General features: G+C 42.7%; 1 protein-coding gene across 1 annotated transcript in view; it reads left to right on the top strand.

Moving 5' to 3' along the window:
* ITGA9 (integrin subunit alpha 9) overlaps positions 1–20,397 on the top strand; it is a 315,170-nt gene that overhangs the window by 263,885 nt on the left and 30,888 nt on the right. Inside the window, exons 24-25 of the mRNA XM_032459242.1 lie at positions 15,898–16,023; positions 17,760–17,879. Of these exons, the coding sequence (XP_032315133.1) occupies positions 15,898–16,023; positions 17,760–17,879 (246 nt within the window). The remainder of the gene's footprint in view (positions 1–15,897; positions 16,024–17,759; positions 17,880–20,397) is intronic.

Genomic DNA, 20,397 nt, shown 5'->3' with positions numbered 1-20,397 from the left:
AAAATTAAATTTAACATCCACTTATGGTTTTGTTTTTTATTTCTTAATTCCCAGTAAGGAAGGCATGGAAGGAAACTTCCTCAACTTGACGAAGGTCCCCTACCAGAAACCTGTAGAAAACTTTAACCTGATGCTGGAACATTAGGAGCTGTCTCACCTAAGCAAGAAGTAGAGGCATGGGGTCCTGCTCTTGTCTCTCAAGTCTAGCAGTGTTGGAGGTCATAACAATAAAAAGAAATGAATAACCTTTATTGTAAGAAAGAAACTAAAGTGTTTCTATTGCAAACGGTGTTACTGTCTCCCTAGAAAATCCAAGAGAATCAACTGACTGAAGAAATGTGAGGCTTTGTGAATGCAGAAAGTAAAAGCTAGGGCACACTTATTAACTGTCTGACCTTTGAATGCATTCCCAAAGCCACGCACAGGTCCATCAGCTAAGGGTGGACACCTTACTGGATCAGGGTGATTGTGTACAACCTCTGACCAATCGCTGATTGACCCATAAGCAGGGCTGATCCAGGACAACCCCTAGGAAACCAGGTTCAAAAATAAAAACAAGTGTGAAAAAAAATTACTGAGCAGCGACATCAGAGGCTACACACTTCAGGAGAAACAGGCTCCACAAAATTAATCTGGGCAAGTCACTAAACAAACAAACAAGCAGAACAAAAAAGTAAAAACTACCATCCCCCCAAAAGAGGAGTAATAACCCAATGTTGCTACAATATTGATCTATTTGTCTATTAAAATGTTCACTTTTAAAAAAAAAAATTGTGAAACATGCAAAGAAATAAAGTACAAGGAAAACAATGTGCAGGGGTGGGGGCTGGGGGGAAGGAATCAGTGGACGCTCTCAGAGGAGCCCAGATGTTGGACTTCATAGTCAAGGACTTCAAAGCAGCTATTATAAATATTTTTAAAGAACTAAAAGAAACCATGTTTAAAGAATTAAAAGAAAGTATGATAACAACAATTCATCAGATGGGAAATATCAAAAAAGAAGTGGAAATTATAAGAAGAACCTAGTAGAAATTCTGGAGTTGAAAGTAAAATACCTTGAATGAAAACTTGTTGGAGGGGCTCAGTACCAGAGTTGAGCTGACAAAGAATCAGCAGACGTGAAGATAGAGCAGTAGAGACTATTCAATCTGAAGAACAGAAAGAAAAGAGAACACAGTCATCCCTCAGTATATGTGGGAGATTGGTCCCAGGCTCCCTCATGGACATCAAACTCCATGGATTCTCAGGTCCCTTATATAAAATGGCATAGTAGTTGCACATACATCCTACCATGTTTTTAAAATCATCTCTAGATTATTTATAACTAATACAATGTGAATGTTATGTAAATAGTCACCGGGATGCAGCAAATTCAAGTTTTGCTTTTTGGAACTTTCTGGAATTTTTTTCCCAAATATTTTCTATCTGTGGTTGGTTAGAGCTGCAGATGGGGAACCACTGGATAAGAAGGGCCCTACCATGTTTTTAAAATCATCTCTAGATTATTTATAACTAATACAATGTGAATGTTAATGTAAATAGTCACCGGGATGCAGCAAATTCAAGTTTTGCTTTTTGGAACTTTCTGGAATTTTTTTCCCAAATATTTTCTATCTGTGGTTGGTTAGAGCTGCAGATGGGGAACCACTGGATAAGAAGGGCCGACTGTTAAAAAAAAAAAAAAAAAAAAAAAAAAAAAAGAGTAAAGCCCCAGGACACCATAAAGCATACCAAAATACATGTTAATTCCAGTTCCAGGGTAAAGAATAGAGCGAAGGGAGCAGAAAAAATATTTCATGAAATAATCATCCCAAACAATGGAGGTATATAGATTCCTTCACAATAAATGATACAAAGAAAATGTCTATCCATTTGGGAAGAAATTATAGAAAACCTGTACCTCACTGGAGAAAAACAGATGGATTAAAAAGTTATATGTAAAGAAGAAGTATTAGTAGAAAGTACTAACTCTTTTCATAATTTTTGCATGGGAAAGCTCTTCTTCCTAAGCTAGTCATAAAATCTAGAACCCATAAGAGAAGATTGATAAATTTAAATCTATAAAAATATCAAACTCTTGTGTGATCAAAATACATTATAAACAAAACAAAAAGATACTTTGGAGAATTTACTGGCAACATATTTAACAGGTAAATAATATGTAAATGACTTGTACAAATCAGTAAGAAAAAGGCCAAACATTATAAAAATGGGTGAAGGAATATGAACAGGAAATTCACAAAAGAAGAAATTTCAATGACACATATACATATAAAAAGAAATTTTAATGGCAAATAAACATTAGCTTCACCAATAACCAAAGCAATGCAAATTCAAATGAAAATGAGTTTCCCCTCTATTAAACTGGCAAAAGTCTAAAAGATTGCTAATATCTGTTGTTAGTTAAGATGAAGGAAAATGGACACTCTCAAATACTGTTGGTATGAAGGGCAATTTGACGGTAGCTGTCAGAATTTAAAATATGAATACCAACAATTCCACTCTTCAGTCCCTGCCTCAAAATTCTCACACAATATATTCAGCAGAAATTTCTAACTTTTTGATAGTAGATGTGGATAGTCATCATTCTCAGCTTAAATGTAGACTTTTCCTGTATTGGTGCAGTAGAAAATAACTTAATAATACTCCATTAGGATTCTGAGAAGGAGCTGTTAGATTCAGGCTGAAAAAAAAAAAAAGTAGTGTGGAAGAATAATAGTAATAATAACAACAGCAATATTAATGATAATACATTTTTTATGAAGCACTTGTAATAGATGAGGCACTGTACCAAGTGCTTTGCCTGGACAAACTCATTTAATCTTCATGATAATTGGGGGAGGAAGCAGAGGCACCAACAAAGGGACGGCCAAGGTCACTGAGTCAGTAAAGGGCTAGGTTGATGTCTGCTCCTAACCACTAGACTGTACAGCCACTGTGATACCTCATAACACCGTTTTGTCTGGACATGGAGCTGTCCGGGAGCCGTGGCATCACCTGGAAGTTAAAAATGTACAAAGGCAGACTTTCAGGTGCCACCCAGACTTGATGAATTAGGGTCTGCATTTTAACAAGATCCCCAGTGATTCCTTTGCACATTAATATTTGAGAAGCCCTGGTCTAAAGCATGTTACTTAACTCTCTTTAAGCTTCCCTTTCCTCTTCAGGGCTTTTTAATCTATACCTTCCTTCATTTAGCAAATATATTGCATGTACCATATGCCAAGCCCTGGGTTACTATGGGGAACAAAAGAGACAAAAAATAATAATAATGATTTCCAGTCCTCATATAGTTTACATTCTGGTGGAGGCAAACAATAAATAAGTAAAACATGTAGTACATTTCATGATGGAAAATGCTTTGGAGAAAAATAAAGGAGGCAAGGAGATGAGAGTGGAGAAGTCTGTGGTTTTAAACAGAGAGGGAAGGACAGGTCTCTCCGAGATCTGCAGTCAGGGTTGGGGAGACCTAAACTGTCTCAGTGGTTTGTAAGGTGATCTTTTTTGCTCCTAAGGCCTTGCCAACTGTGTTTCCTGAGAACTCTATCTTTCCTGGATTAGCCCTACTTGGTTTCTCTCCTTTAAAAATCCAACCCCCATGCCGCCTCTGTGTGGTGGTGTCCGGGTGGGACACCAGGAGTCTCTGTGTGTGTCCTCATTAGGACTCACTCTGGGAGAGCTCTCTGCCACAAAGTGAATCATATATTTCTCTGGCAGCAGCAGTTGACAGTAACACTGATGTTTGAAGCTAGCTGGTTGTTAAGGCACATTTTGCATGAGAAAAGTCCTGGCTTTTATGGCTTAGTTATGCTTGGAGGGTAATTGCAACAAGAAATCTCCCTGGAGCAGGCTTGCTTGAGGCCAAGACTTAACTTGTACATAAGCCAGGCCTGGCACTTTAAAGCAACCCGGCAAATAACCCAAAGCAAAATTGAACAATTCACTATTTTTTCCATGTCTACTACTTTCCCCCTTGGTAAACACATGTGGTTTTTTTTGTTTTGTTTTGTTTTTTAATTCCTCTCCTTTACCCTCAGTTACTTCTGTAGAAATTTGAGGGCTCACCCTAAACCAAATCAGCCCTCATCTTGGTTGGGAGGTTCCTGCTAACAAGAATTCAAGGCTTAGAAACCCTCCCCAGGATGCAAAGTCCTTAGGTGATATTCATTCTTTCCTCTGATATCCTGTAACTTAAATAGTGTCATCTAAAGTTAACTGTTACTAGTACAGCTTATATGATAAAGATACAAAAGGGGTAGGGGGAGGAAGAAACCCTTCTCTAGCAGGAGCAGATGTATTTCCAGCCCTGAAGTGGATGGAATGGGGTGTTGTATGATCCAACCCTCTGCCTTCGGACAGAATACAATCGAAACATCTCCTCATTACAACAGAACTGTGTTTCCAGCAAGTTCTCCTGGTTAAGCCATTCTGATACCCCTTGAATCCCATTTTTGATGTCTATCTTCAATTCCTCATGCTCTGGTCTCCCCACCTTTTCTGAGCTAAAATGGAAAACAGTTGCCTTGCTCCCTCTATGGACAACTTGAACTGTGACTTCATCATTCTAACCACTTCTCTTCCCAAAAAAGATCACAGTTCCTTTAGTTCTCCTTTTCCCATCCTAAGCCATCCTCTTTGCTCTCTCCATGTTCTCCAAGTAAGTAAAAATTCAAAACTGAGCCCTCAATACTATGCCTCTTTATTCAACCTCTCCTCATCGCAGATGGTTATTACTTTGGCAGGGAGGACCTGGTTAAATGTGCTTCTGCTCTTAATAATTTCCCCTTGTAGCTGTCAGAGACACCCGGAGTAAAAAGTAAAAAGGTCAACAAGGAGATCTTAAATGGCCAAAACTGTGAGGTCCAAAACCCTGCATGACCTCCCACTTGCCTTTCCAGGCCATGTTCTGCAACCACTTCTGTCCCCAACCTCACCCCTGACCCTGTCTTCCAGCCACTCTAGACTATAAAGACTGCTGAACCACCCACCGTGCACTTTCCTTTGGCCTTGTGACCTTGCTAATGGCTTCTCCCTTCCCTGTGACTGGAAAGCCCACTCATTCAAGACCAGTTCACACATCCTCTTTTCTATCAAGCCGTCCCAGATTCCTTCCCAGATAGTCCTCCCTCAGGGCCTTTGCACCTGCCTCTGCTGAGAACCCTCTTCTCGCAAATCTCTGCATCAGTGGCTCCTTCTCAGAATGCAGATCTGAGCCCAAATCTCACCTTTTGGGACTTCTCTGACCACCTTAGCTAAGTTGCAAACCCTCTGTCAACTTTCTGTCCCATTTCCCTGTGTTATTTTTTTCATAGCACTCATCACTTTCTGAAACTTACTACTTTCTCTTATCTTTTTTAGCTCCTATTAATTTCACCAAGTGAGTTAAATTCCAATAACTTATTACTGTTTTTGATTGTCTGTCTTCTTCCACAAGATTAAAAACACCGTGTCAGTCAAGGTCATGGCTGCCTTATTTTCTGTGTATCCCAAGCGTTTGGTGCCTGGACTGTAGTATGCGTTCAGATAAAGAGTTGGCTACTCCCACCGTGTTAGTATCACCATCACAAATATTTCTTTCTGCCTTAAGATAGGACGTGTGTCCTTTGACACGTACACGCCCTGCCACACCTAATCTGTCCAAGGAACTCAGAAAATGTGCATTTTGAATTGCAGTTCCCGAGAAGAGATATTTTGACGTCCCTTAACCATAACAGAGGTTGCTTTAATTCCAATGTTTTGGAAAAGTAGAAATGTAAAACTCTGAAATCAAAGGGGCTGAAACATGTATCAGAAATAAAGGCTTCTAAGAGCAAACTTAAACTACACAAATTATGGCCAGAGATATGAAAACACGTTCTCTCTCGTGCGCACACACACATACACACACGCACCCCACCCACCGTCAGATCTGTTCTGCTGATTTCAGCAATAGCCTCAAACCTTCCCCCCCCCCCATTTTCTTCTTTTTGCACATATCTGAATGAGCTGAATAGTCAGGTTCCTGAAAAGGGTCAGGATTAGGTTGGCTTCATTTTTTTCTCTCTCTACAGAAGCCAAACACTGAAAAGAGGGTAGACGGCTGACTGAATTCTGGAGTGAGAGTTATGTTCCTGGGCTCTCGGGTCAATTTGAGTTTTGGCTAGAGGAAGAAAGTGTGTGTTTCTGGGCACAGCTAACGCGAGCATCCTCAGCAAGGCAGGGATAAGCGGCGGCCGGGGCTGCGCATGCGCAGTGTGGGCCGGAGGCTGCCCTTCAGCCCGCGTGGATGGAGGCAGTGGGGCCGTCTCCCCGCGGACTGAGGGCAGCCGCCGCATCACGAGTCCCGGGTCTGGTGCACACGGCTGCTGCGACCTCTGGAAGCATTAACGCTTCGCGGCAGCACGTGGGTGCTGATGCTGAGGTGCCGGGTGTTCTCTGGCCTCCAGCGCAAATGGGCCTTCAAAGTTGGTGATGATGAAGTTTCCTTTGCGTCTTTCTCTCTTTGATTCCTTTAAAAGCAACATAGCCCCATGGTGGCGGCGGTGATGGGTGATTACCAAAGTCGGTAACAGGAAATCTCACTGAGGATAAACAGAGCACATTGGTTTTTGCTGAGAAATACATGGTTCTCATTAAACCGGCCCAGGACTAATCGTGTGCACCTCGGAAGCACAAAAACAGGAAAACTTCTTCCTGATAGAACATCATGTAGCTTCTGACCAAAAGGAACTTTTCTCAGTGTTGTTAGACACTGAGAGGTGGTTATCTCCCCAGCTGTCAGGTTGCCAACTCCACTGACTTCTCCTGAATAATAAACACATGACCGAAATATGGCATATTTCAGGCCTCCCATGAAGTTGTGACACTTTAGACTCAATGAATGACATCTAGGTTTCTCTTTTCACTGCTCTGATGGAGATAGATATATAGATACAGATACAGACATAGACATAGATAAAGATATCCTGAGCGGAGCAGTGTCAGACATGAGATGCTTACACCTGAAAACACAGCTTCCAGAAAATGGTTGTTATTTACCTTTTGGTAAAAGAGTAATAATAAAGTGACGTATCTAATAAATGCAGAGATAACTCAAGGAGTCAGTACATGTGCTGTTTGGATTTGTGTCTCTACTGTAAGATGGGTCCAAGAGCCAGGACCGGATCTTAAATAAACCAGCACAATTCCAAGGACTGTGTTATGTCCCACAGTGGGGCTACTGACTCATTTATTATCCAAAACCAGAGACCATTCTGCTTCCAAAATGTTTCATTATCTGTGGAAGGAAAATATTTTTGGCATGCACGTCAAGTCCTCAGATAACATACTTCTGTCTCCGTTTTTTGCTAGAGAGTCTGACCACATCTGGAAAGTCTTTGGTGTCACTGCTTCTCTGAAACGACATCGCATCTGTATCGCTTTAACTCCCGTAAAAGGCCATCCCCACGCTTGTGAAATGGGCCTCATCCGGGGGAACTTGTCTTTCTCTGATTAAATGTAAATGATCACTCTTTTACAGGGCAGCCTGGGGTGGCCAGCACTCTTGACTTTTACGGCATGTTGGCCTGTCACACCCAGAGGAAAGGATGTGGGGGGTGGGGAGGAACACCATTGTTTGAGCCAAACTCCAGAGCTGGTGGGAAAAAAAATATCATCAGATATCATCAAATATCATCAGAAGTGGTCATTTTTCTGAAATAATGGCAGCTTCATACAGAGGGCAGAATTGTACAATGAATCAAGCTCTTTCTGTCCTCTGGAATGTTGGTTTTGAGGTCTTGCCCCTTTATTTTCTGTTTCACTTTTGATCTCAGTAACACCCTGACCTTTCAGATCCAATACAGCTTTTCACAGCAGTGATGGCCTTAAGGAATGGGGACGGGGCTGTTTTATTTGGAAGATAACTTTCAACTAGAAAGAGAAAAGACATCTAGAGTTGAAGTTATGATCTTTCCAGGCTTTGTTGTTGTTGTTGTTGTTGTTAATGGAGGTACTGGGGATTTGAACCCAGGACCTCGTGCATGCTAAGCATGCGCTGTACCACTGAGCTATACCCCACCCTCCTAGGCTTTTCCAGATGACCGTCTTACCCTTTCTAGAAATTAAACAGCAGTAGATCTTAGATTTCTTGCTCCTCCTGCTCCATCTCCAATTCTGCAGGCTTGGCAGCTGGCTGCTATCTATGAACGGCTGTTCTGTGCTCCCATTGACCCATTTCAGTTCAAAAACAGAACACGGCTCTTCACTTGAGGATTGAGACTAGGAGGTCCTGTCCAAGGCCAGAACCTCATATTAACTTACCTTGTATTGTTGTGATCATCAGAATGTTCTTCCTTTTTGTCTGTTTGCATGAACACATTGGAGTTTCTAGCTATACACAGAGGTAAATATCAGAAAATCAGAACTTGCCAAACTGACAACCAAGGGGACCCTTTTCACAAAGCAAAAGAATTCGTAACTCTTGAGAAAGGTCTACCAAAGGATGTCTTTGAGAATGCCTATCTTAAATTATGCTCACCCACAAAAATTGTGTTCTTACCCTTTCAAATACATTCGTAACATAGTGCTATGCATATCCATTATAAGGAACTACCCAAGGTGGCTATCACTGTTTTTCTGCCCTTCTATTAAATAGTGTCATTGCAATTGAAGAAACCAGGGTAAAAAAATGGAGACTGAGTATCCACCCCTTCTAGGCTATTATAGGTCTGCATGCTACAGTCTTGAAATGAATAGTGACACATCAAAGTGTCTGTTTTAGGATTTATTATTAAAATGTTGTCATCTTTCACTGTTCTTTGGTCAATACCAAGAAACACTCAGTAGCAAATTATAGCAATGTAATTTCACATGGATAATTAATATAAACTCTTTAAGATTGTAAAAAAAAAAAAAAACCACTATCACAGTTCACATTTTGCTAAATGGAAAGTATGTAGTTCTTACTTCTCTTTCTAGTAGTAAACATCTTAGATGGGTCTAATTAGCCAGTTGATATCATTTCCCTATCCATTTATGAGGCCTATTTTTATTTCAAACATTGGAGTCCTAAAATTAATATCACCAAAGCCTTCGTGGTAAACATTCAGCCTCCCGTGGCAGAAAGGGGACTTACTAACTTCTGATATCTTGGTTCCAAGAGTCAGCAATGGGTAATTGAATTAGCAAAGTAGGCATTCAGAACATTCCCTGGTTTTTCAAGCTCAAGGGGCATGTGAATTCAGAGGAACAGGTATAAGCCAGGGGACGAGTCGTGTTTATGCAGTTGCCGTCAGCTGTGGTCGGTGTAACATGATATGGAAAAGCAACCCAAGGATGTAACGGAGAACGTAAAGTCAAGGATGAACAGACAAATGTGAGTTAACGTGAAACATGTGCTACTAAACAATGAACCCATGCCCCCTTTAGTCCAAGTAATTTCAACAGACATAGTTCTCAGACCAGATGTCACCCAAGACCCACATTGGTGATGACTCCAAGCCTGGCTCATGGGAGTACTGTTATCATTGAATTTATTCCTCTCCTAACTTAATTCTCAATTTCTCTTTTATTTCCTGTGTCCTCTGTCCAAGGGGCATCAAGCCGGCGACACTTTGGTGACCCTTCCCATCCCTGGAGCCCAGCCAGCTGGAATAGGGTTAAGGAATGAAGCTGATGCTGGTAGAAAGGACATCCATGCTGTAGCCTGTTAAAAATAGATCAGTAATACCACATGCCTGAGATGGAAAGTGGTTTCTTAATTTTGAGACATGTTAATCCACCTTCTGGATGAATTCCTGTCTCTAAAATTTGCCTACCAGGCCCTCCTCTGTGTCCAAGCCCACCTCTCCTGCCTGGTTTCTGGCCACTGCCACACAGCATTCATGCAAAGCATGCCCATGTTGAACTCCTAGGCTCTCTAGACACAAGCCTACTGTTCGCACCTCCATGCTTTTGCACATGCTGTTCCTCTCTGCCTGGAATTCCTTCTCACGCTTCCTTTACTCTCTTGAAATTCTCTTTATCTTCTAGGATCCACTTGGCAGTGCCACCTCCTTGGAGTCAGGAATGCAGTTCATGACAGGGGCCAACCTACTTATCGAGGGAGAGATTTGTAGACAAGATTGATAATCACATAAGAGCCCTGCCCTGAGGGCTGTGAAAGGCTAAACCATGAGATGATGGTCCGGGCACATGGGGAACAGAGACTGTGCGGCCTGGGTGCCAGGAAGGTGGAGCTGGTCAGAGAGCTTCCTGGTGGGGACTTTGGAGATGGCGCTCCTTCCACAGTCAAAGCTGATAGACACGTGACAGGTTACTTAATCTTTCTGGGCCTTGGTTTTCTCATCTGTAAAATTGGGTGAAATTTAAGGAGACCAGATGTCCCAGTTTGCCCAGCACATCCCTGATCTGTGTCTGTTTTGCTGTTCCATCTGGTTGACTCCCCTACTTCTTTCTTAAAAATGTCCTGGTCCAGACAATAAATTACATGGTTACCTACTGATAATAGTACCCTCTGTGCATGGGTATAAAGGGATTCAGTGTATCCCATCTCTTAGAATAGGACGTAATGTTAGCTAGTAGAATTCCCATTTATATCTGAACTCAGCATCGAGATGGAGCTTTCAGCAACTGGAATCAGTTTCCAGGAGCTTGGAGCAAGAGACTTAGAAAACAGATTGGAGGACTTTCCTGTCCCTCCAAGCCCAGGGACAGGGGCTCCTTTGGGGCTGCTCTGTTCTAGGAACCTGGGAGAGACCTGAGTCCTCGCTCTCGCTCTAGGTCAGCCAAAGCTCTAAGAAGGATCTTGAGCAGGTCCCTCTTTTGAGACTGTGACATGGAAATGCCCCGTTTCCTCCTACATCTTAATCAGACCACTGCAGCCTGGAGAGTCTTCAGTAAAAGCTCTAGATGTCCCTTTCCCACCTGGTGGCAGATGATACTAACATTTGACACAGAGAATCAATTCTCTTTTTCATGATTATACCCCAATTCACACTTCAAACCCAGTATTTCACAAAGTGAGGTTTTGCCTGACTACCTAGAGTGTACTGAGGACACTTTGTCCTCAGACGGGCCCAGAACCCTGGAGGCTTCTGACCACGGTGTGGGGTAGTCCCCTGACCAAGGCTGACCCAGACTCTGCCACCAAGTGATATCCCCATTCTCTTGGGCTCCCCACAGTTTCCCAAGTCACCATTCTTTCTTGGTTTCAACTAGCACAGTGTTTTCTTTGGGATCAGGACGAGAGGAGTAGCGGAGGCCAAGTGCCAACAGCAAACCCTCAGTAGCTGCCTCAGCAGAATTCAGCCTCGAAACTGTGTCTCGAATCCTCTCGTCTCTTTCTGTGTGTTTGGTAAAGTCCTTCTATTCTCATCCCAGTTGACATGACCTTTTCTGGCTCCCAGGCATCCCGGAAGATGAGCACCATGTCATGGGAAGCACTGGGACTCAGAGAGTCTGGAGACTAGATGAGAAGTGAGTGGGCAGGGATGAGCAGGGGCCGTGGCCCCAGCATCCTTGGCCAATCATGGCAATGAAGCTGTCGGATGTTAGCACCGTGGTGTTTGCGTTGTCTGCAAGAAGAAAACACCTCTTCCCTTGTTGCCTTCACCACCAGAGAGTGGTTAGAACCAAGTTGTTGGCGGGGCAAAATTGCGGGGGTAGGGGTGGGGGATCAGTAATTGCTTATCTGCATAGCCGGAGATTCGGTGACCCCACGCTCTAATGAAAATGCAAGATGGTCCTCAAAGTGCACAATTAGCAACTGAGGACAACCTTAGTGGCCAGGTTGGCCACTGTCCTATCTTCACACCGAGGAGACTGGAGACCTGAACTGCCATAGTCGTGAGGCGCTGAAGCCCGGGACCGTCAAGTTCATCAAGGCCATCTGCGCCACAGGATTGCTTCAGTGGAGGCTGCTTACTGCCAGCAACCAATCACGTGACCTTGGACAAGTCTTGAAACTCGGGGCTTCTGGTTCCTTATCTGTCAGCCGAGGCCACAGGACCGCATGATCTCAGAGCTGCCTTCCAGAAATAACATTCCAGGATGCTCTGTTCCCCTTCCAGCCCGAGACAGCACAGAGTGGCCTGGCCTCCCAGCCAGCAGGCACTTTATCTCCCATGGTTTCTTGGTTTTTGTGTTTTGTGATTTTTTTTTTTTTTTTTTTTTGCTGTGGAGCAGGAGTGGGTCAGGATGGAGGACTCTGGGATTCCTGGGCTTGCGGGCTCAGGGTTCCTTCCCTTTGACTGGGTTAAGAATAGGAAGGCTGGTTTCCCTCCACCTCCACTCTCCACCCTGCATGACTCCCACCCCAGCCCCATCCTCAGCCTCTGTAACTGAGAAGCAGGGAGGTGGTTGTAAACAGGTTTCTGGAGCCAGAGGGCCTGTGTTCTGATCCAGCTCTGCTGCCTGCCCCGTGGGAGACCCAGCCTCCCCTCACCTCTCAGCTTCCCCATCTGTACATGGTGAAGTAGCAGCACTCACCTCACAGGGGCACACTGCAAGGGCTGCACAAGTGTTGGGTACCGTCCTGTCCATCCCACATATTCTATCCACACACACAGAACAGTCCCTCGCCCTGATGACCCCAGCCGGGGACTGAGTTGCTCAGTTTTAGCTGAGGAAACGTCTACAGCTGGATTAGCTGGTCTGAACCAGACACGTGCATCACCGAGCAACCCTCAGTCTCCTCTGAGAGAGGACCACCCTGAACCGCCCAGAAAAACGTCGTTTCCCCCGACTGAAGTGATTCCCGTGTAACCACAGTTGGGAGCAGGACTGGCTGAGACTTTCATTCACCACAGACTCAGTCTCCACTTTCCTTCTCCGGATTCCACTGGGACAGATCAAATGTCATGTCAAATCACATCACGTCATCTTCATCACCCCATTCACAGCACCCCCCCCAACTCCTAGGGAGGAGGGAGAGGAAGAGAGAGCTCTGCCCTGTCTCTGCCCCATCTCTGCCCAGCGTGTTGGTGCCTTGCTTGGTTGTTCCTGCTGTTCCCAGCCCCCTCCGCACACGCTGGCCTCCCGTGAGGATGTCAGCGCCAGGCTCCTCAGGACGCACGCAGGCTAGTGAAACTTGCTGGGTTGGGGCTCTGCTCCCGCACGTCCCCTCCCTGCCTGGAAACCCAAATCAACCATTGCAGAGCCAGGAGGAAGTCTGCCCCACCCCTGATTTTAATGAGGGCCTGATGCATCCTGCAAGACTCAGAGTTCTGTCTCTCTCAACCCAGACAGAAGGCGTCTGGGTGGCCAGGCCTGGTCATCTCAACAGAGGGATATGAATGCCACAGGGCCACAGAAGGACCAGTTCTCCAGTGGTCTTGAAGCAAATATCCACTCCAGATGACACATGGGAAAAGTGGAGACACATACTTCAGACTGAAAAATGATTGGAATTAAGAACATGAGCACACACATTCAAATTCTCAAATGCTCAATGAACAAAATATTTTCCATCTACAATGTTCCATATGTGCCCAAATAAAGGGCACCCCCCCCAGAACGTGATCCCCCACTTTTCCTTTTTTTCATTGAAGAATACTTGATTTACAATGTTGTGTTAATTTCAAGTGTACAACAAAGTGATTCATTTATACACATACACATATATATATTCTTCCTCAGATTCTTTTCCATTATAGGTTATTATAAGATATTTAATATAGTTCCCTGTGCTATACAGTAGGTCCTTGTTGTTTATCCCCCAGCGTTTCTAATGTGGTAAATTTAACACTTTTTGGCCAGCTTAACAGCAATCAGAGCTACGATTGCCTTTGGGATAGGCGGGGAGACTAGAAAGGGGCCAGAGGGAGCTGTCTAGAGTGATGGACGTGTTCTCTCCCTTTACTGGGGTGGTGGTTATGTGGGTGATTTCATTTTTCAGAATTCATTAAACTGTACCCTTAAGATTTGTGCATTTTGGTGAATGTAAATTTACCTAAAAAAAAAAAAAACAACAGGAAAAGAATCAACTATCTACTTATAATACTTAACCTAATCATGTAGTCACACACTTGAAATTATGTAAGAGTAACACATTAATTTGTATTACTGTTTTCCCTCAAACATTTCACAGAATGATTTTATGCAGATGTACATCTTTTGAGATCGATAAATAGCATTACTAAGCCACTTTCTTAGTCAACAGTTTTCTAAAGCAAGACATCTTCAGTTCGTCTAATTTACTTGAAATGTGGAACATTTTGAATCCGTGTTTGATGCTGAAACTTTATTACAAGACACAAATACCCATTTGTATAACATTTCAGTGGTTGTTTTTCCAATTTGTCTTAGAAGTGATTATTCATGAGCCTCACGACATACGCAACTAATGTTTTGCTTTCTAAAAATAAGCTTTAAAATATTTATCACAACTTACAACAGTTGCACCCCAGGAATAATGACTAAATCTGTTAAATCTCATTGCCTCCTTCCCATTAATTCCCTCCAGTGGCCTGGAAAAGCGTCCAAAACCAACATTGATTGAGACCATTTCAGGCTGGAGTGTCTTCCCAGATTTTGTGGTTCAAATAAAGCAATTGAGAGAGTACCAAATGATGAGATACTTTTAAAGAACGCTAAGGCTCAAAACTATGAGAGTTTTAAAGGCAGCACTCTCTTTTCCAGTATTTAATTTGAGGAAATAAATCTTCATCTTATTTATCTTCTGGCATATATAGTAAATCGTGGCATATGTATTCAGACCAAAGATAGAAATGAATTTAGTAAATCTGAGGGTCTTGTTTTATAGTTCATTATTTAAAAAATCAGCATCATTCACTTGTTAAAAGTTTCCATGTAAGAAATTTAAATTAAGCCTTGCTCCCTGCCATGAATGAGAAGCTGAAATATTCTTGAATAAGTGCAAACACACTATATTTTACTCAAGGGCATTAAAGATAGGAGAGTTTAGTTTAAATAGATGATTCTGCTTAGAAATAGGATTGTAAACACAATCCTCGATGTTGAATTTCTAACTATTAATTTTGCAACTTGACCTTAAGTCATGTCAAGTCTTCAACTACAAACTGTGACATGATAATTTATAAAGGAGGCTTCTTTTTTCCAACATTTTCTCAATTTAAGCATCAAAAATTCTTAAAGAAATCCACATAGAAGACTATGCACTATTGTTTATGCTGTTGCTCACCACTGTTTTCCCACTGGACTTTTAAATGCTGTCAGAAGCAAAATCAGATACCTCACCAGGAGCTCACTGGGTATGTAAGCTCCTGTGTGGCTCAGTGCAGTGGCTGCCCAACTGTTTTTATTTTGTTTGGGGGGAATTTTTTGGTAACAGAACCCTGGTTTTAAATTACATTATATGTGGTTTATGCTGTAGTTGGAACAGAGATGGGGGCCCAGAGCAGTCCTGCTTGGTGCCCCTTCTCATCTCGGGAATCTACTGACAGAGTTTCATGGCACCCTAGGGGTTCCATGGAACACAGTTTGAACACCTCTGGCAGCAGACTATGTGGAAATGTTGGAACTCAGAAGATCTGGTTTCAAAATCTGAGTTCTAGTCTATGTGATTGTTGACCAGTGACTTAACCTGAGTTTCATTTTCCTCATCCAGACAAAGAACATGAATGTTCATCTCAAGAGTTGCCGAAAGGACGTTTTTAAAAAGTTTATTTTGCTCCCAAAATCTTAACTGTTCCCTGATCACATCTCACTTGCATGCTATGTCCCACCTCATCTCAATTATTTAATGACTGAGCAGCCTCATCTTTTATTATTTGGCCTTGTTGGTGCTACTGCTTCTGCCCCTTCAGCTCTTCAGCCGTTACTGTGTGGTGGAGAATGGACAAGGGTTGTTGGGAAAGCTGACTTTGGGTTCTGCCGCGACCGCTTCTGCAATAAGGGATTCCAGGCTCATGATCTGTTCTTGGGATGAACCACTCTGACTTTTCTTTTCATTTGCAGGTGGGCCACGAGAAGGGAAACTGTTCTTTCCAGAAGAATCCAACCCCCTGCATCATCCCTCAAGAACAAGAAAACATCTTCCATACAATCTTTGCATTTTTCACAAAATCTGGAAGAAAAGTCTTGGTAAGAATTTGCTTACTGTTTGTGTTAGCATGGGTGGTCCTCACTAGGAAGGCAAGTCAGAGATGAGAGACCCGTTTTCTACTTGGCATTTATTCCTTCCCAAATTTGCTTTTAATCAATTGGCTTAGAAAGTCACAAGGACTGTCGACAACTCCTGTTTTTCAGCCTGAAGTTTCTGTCAAAGTTTTAAACTTACATTTCATATTCCATTAACCGGCAAAGGGAAAAACCTTTGCAACCCACCAAGCACAAAGTAAAACAGTTTTCCAGATAGTATGAGTCTAATCAAGAATGGTGGTTCGGTGGGGAGGGTATAGCTCAAGTGGTAGAGTGCATGCTTAGCATGCACAAGGTCTTGAGTTCAATCCTCAGTACCTCCTCTAAAAATAAAGAAAGAAGTAAACCTAATTACCTCCCACGCCCCCTGCAAAATAAATAAATCATTCTTCAAAAATATCCATATATATAAAAAGTAGAAAAAAATATGTATATATAAAAGTGGTGGTTCTTGTTCACTTTGTGCCCTTCTATTAGGCGGCATATACTAAAACTAAACAAATGTGTACCCTATGACCCAGCAATTCAACTCCCAGGTATATGGAGTGAGAGAAGTTAGAGACAAAGGGACTCATGTAATATTCCATGTATATGAATTTCAAAAATAGCAAAACTGGCCCTGTTGGTCAGGATAGTGGTTACTTTTGGAGGAATATTGACAGGTGGGGGCATGAAGGAAACTGCTTAGGTGCTGGAAAGGTTCTGCATCTTGATCTGGTGTAGACATGTAAAAATACATCAAGATGGACCCTTAAGATTTAGTTCGTTTGCTATATGTAAGTTGTACCTCGATTTTTTAAAAAAAGTGACGGTATTAAAGATGAAGTCACATGCTTTTCCAAGGCCTCCTTTCTTCACATCTTTGGTTACATTTCTACATCTCCTTATTTTGGCCTCATATTTCCTTCCTCACTTTTTTTTCCAGTAGAAGAATTAGGACTGTTTGCCACTTGGAAGGTGGGATGTTTGTACTTTTGTAATGCTGATGATACAAGTATTTTTTAAAGCCCTAGAATTGTTAGACATACTAATATCTAGTTGTCTGACAGATGCAGCTCTGTATCTGGCTGAAAGTTTCACCCCACACGTGAAACATCACAAAAATCACACAATTTGGATCCTATGATACAGAAGAATTCCTCTTTGGTAACTTAAATTTGGAATTTAGGTTTCTAGCTGTAATTCGTGTGTTTTCTTAGTTAAACGTATGTTTTCCTTTCCTCCTGTGTTTTCTTATGTCATGTGACTTCTCAGCCCTCCAATTTACCCAACCTAAAAAAGGGGCATGAAAGTGTATTTATTTGTCACTTCACAGGCAGAAATCATATATTGTAGGAAATACACCTTGGGTTTAAATCTCATAAGAGGGATGCTTCTGGAATATGTACATGTGTTTCTTTAAAAAAAAAATTCTTTCTCCTTGCGAAATCCAATTTTTTGGTAAGGTACACCAGTGAGCTTTAACTTAAAGGCATGTTCCGGTGCCCACCAGAGAGGCAATCCCTTGATTGCCCTCTGGTGGCAAGAAGGAGTGAATGCATCTTCCTACGATTTTCCTCTGCCTAGAATTAACTTAGTTCCCAGAATAGAAGCTCGGGGAGCCCTCTGTTTTATAAATTGCTGTGCTTGTCTTTTTTCTTAATACCATTTGACAGTTCTCTGATTTTTTTTCCCCTCAGGACTGTGAAAAACCAGGAATATCTTGCGTAACAATGCACTGTAACCTCAGTGCACTCGTTAAAGAAGAAAGTCGAACTATAGACATTTACATGCTGCTGAACACAGAAATACTGAAGAAGGTAAGTCCTGAGGAACCTTACACTCGGGCTTCATTTAAAAGCCTGTGAATTGGTTTCCTCAGGAAAAACTCCCCCTGCCCCTTGTAAAACAGGCCTGGCCAGCACCATCGATAACTCTGCTGCGGGAGGATGCCAGGGAAACATACCAGACCCTTGTCATTCAGAGTGTGGCCAGCAGTGTCAGCACCACCTTGGGAGCTCATTAGAGCTGCAGCATCTTGGACTCCACCCCAGTCTCACTGAATCAGCATCTCCATTTTAGCAAGCTCCGTAGGTGTTTCATCTGCACAGTTAAGTTTCTCAGACTTTAGCTTGTATCAGAATCACCTGGGGACATTGTAAAAACACAGTTTCCTTGGGGTGGAGTCTGAGATTCTGCATTTCTGACACACTTCCAGGAGATGCCAGTACTGCTGGTCTGGGGACCACATTTTAGATCCAGGTTGGCAGATCTTTTCTAAAAAGGCCAGGAGATATCTTAACTTTACAGACTGTAGTCTCTTGCCACTGCCCAACTCTGCCATTGTGTTGTGAAAGCAACCATAGCCCATACGCACAGGAATGGGTGTGGCTGTGTGCCGATAATACTTTATTTACAAAAACCAGCAAAGGGCTGGTCATAGATTGCCAACCCCTTGTTTAGATGAAACCTTGTCTCATGGAATTCCAGCTTTTGAACCTCAGGCCACTTTGCTATTATGAGTTTATCAAAAGTGGTTCATAAAAAGTACCTGTCAGTGAATTGGTGGCCCTTAAAAAAAAATCATACAAATTCACTATGATTTATTTTAACATAAGATCTGATGAGTATAAAAGGCTACATTCAACAAGATGCTTTTAAAATAATTGCATGTGCAGATAAAACAAAATATGCATGTTAGCCACAGAGACTGTTTTCCTCTGGAAAAAGTAAATGTGTTCATCCATATAAACCTGTCAGTGTATGAATGAATATCCTTAGAAAAGTCACTCTGGTGTTATTTTTTTAAATTAGGCATGACAGGAACATGCTGGCCTGATACGTCACAGGCACAGGGGGGCGTGGGATGTTTTACCCACTTTCCATCTCTGGCTGGTGCAGCCCCACATGGTGGATGGCTGGAAACTGTTCTGCTTTCCCTGGTTTCTTTGAAGGGAAACTGGTTTGGAAACGGAAAAGACTGTCTCTTCTTCATTGTATATTCTTGCCTCCTTTGTCAAAAATTAATTGACCATAGGTCTGTGGATTTATTTCTGGGCTCTCTATTCTGTTCCATTGATCCCTATGTCTGTTTTTGTACCAATACTACGCTGTTTTGATGACTGTAGCTCTTTAGTATTGTCTGAAGTCAGGGAGGATTATGCCTCCAGCTTGTTCTTTTTCCTCAGGATTATTTGGCAGTTCTGGGTCTTTTGTGGTTCCATACAAATTTAAGTTTATTTATTCTAGTTCTATGAAAAATGTCCTGGGTAATTTGGTAGGGTTCACATTAAATCCATAGAATGGGGCAAGTTGGGCTCATGCAACAATACTTTCCGGTCCTACATCTCCCTTAAAGAAGGAAGGTTGGGAGGGGACCAGGCATGAACTTGAGCACCACTGGCCACCCTATGATTCCAGAATGTCACATCACAGGAGTGCCTGCCTGGCCTGGGTCCCCAGGTCAGATTGGGAGACTGATTCTGTACACTGACCCATCCTGTTCATCTTCTTGACCAACAGCCCTGGTGACAGTTTTATTCCCAGGCCACACTTGTCACTGTCAACAGATCCCTGATACAGCACTAATGACAGGAAGCTACTGGGATTTCTCCTTCACTCTCAACCCAGATGGCTGCTGCTTGTACCCAGCTTTGGCCTGGTTTTCTGCCTCTCTTCTCTCTCTCTTTCTCTCTCCCTCTCTCTCTCTCTCTCTCTCACCGATCAGTGGTGACCCTTTGCCAAAGAACATGTTCCACTGACTGCTGTCCCCTCAGGCCATCCAGCTCAGTCTGCACCCCGTGACAGCAGAAAGCCATGGGGTCTCACATGTGGGTGTTGGAGGACCATGCTCCCTGGAAGCCCCCTTTCAGCAGAAACCAGCAGAAAATCCAGGTCAGAGGAAGGCCTCTGTTGGTCCTTGGAAGAGGCGAGCCACAACTCCTTGGGGCTCCAGCCTCCCTAAGGATGTGGAGCAGAGCCAGCCTTGTGGTTCGCCTGGGGCTACATGTGTGTTTATTTTCCTTTGACCTGAAGGTCCAACCCCAGACAAGAAAATTTGAACTTAACAAGTTTTCATTTGAAATGTAGGATCTGATTATTTTTTTAATTATCAGAGGAATCTGATTTCTTTTAAAGTGTGTATTTTTTACAAACACGAGGGGCCTGTTCTGTGCCAGGCTCCTCATCTATTCAGCCTTTAACTTGGATAATTACTATCGTCACTAGCAATATCCAAGATGATGATGATTATCCAAGATTGAATATTCAGTAGATCCTGGCACAGAAAACAACAGATCTACAAAACTGTTAAATTGGTAAAAGATTATTGCATACAAA

The sequence above is a fragment of the Camelus ferus genome, chromosome 17 (genome assembly GCF_009834535.1).
Source record: "Camelus ferus isolate YT-003-E chromosome 17, BCGSAC_Cfer_1.0, whole genome shotgun sequence".
Lineage (NCBI taxonomy): Eukaryota > Metazoa > Chordata > Mammalia > Artiodactyla > Camelidae > Camelus > Camelus ferus.
Note: the sequence above shows the minus strand (reverse complement) of the source record. Positions and strands in the feature narration are given on the sequence as shown.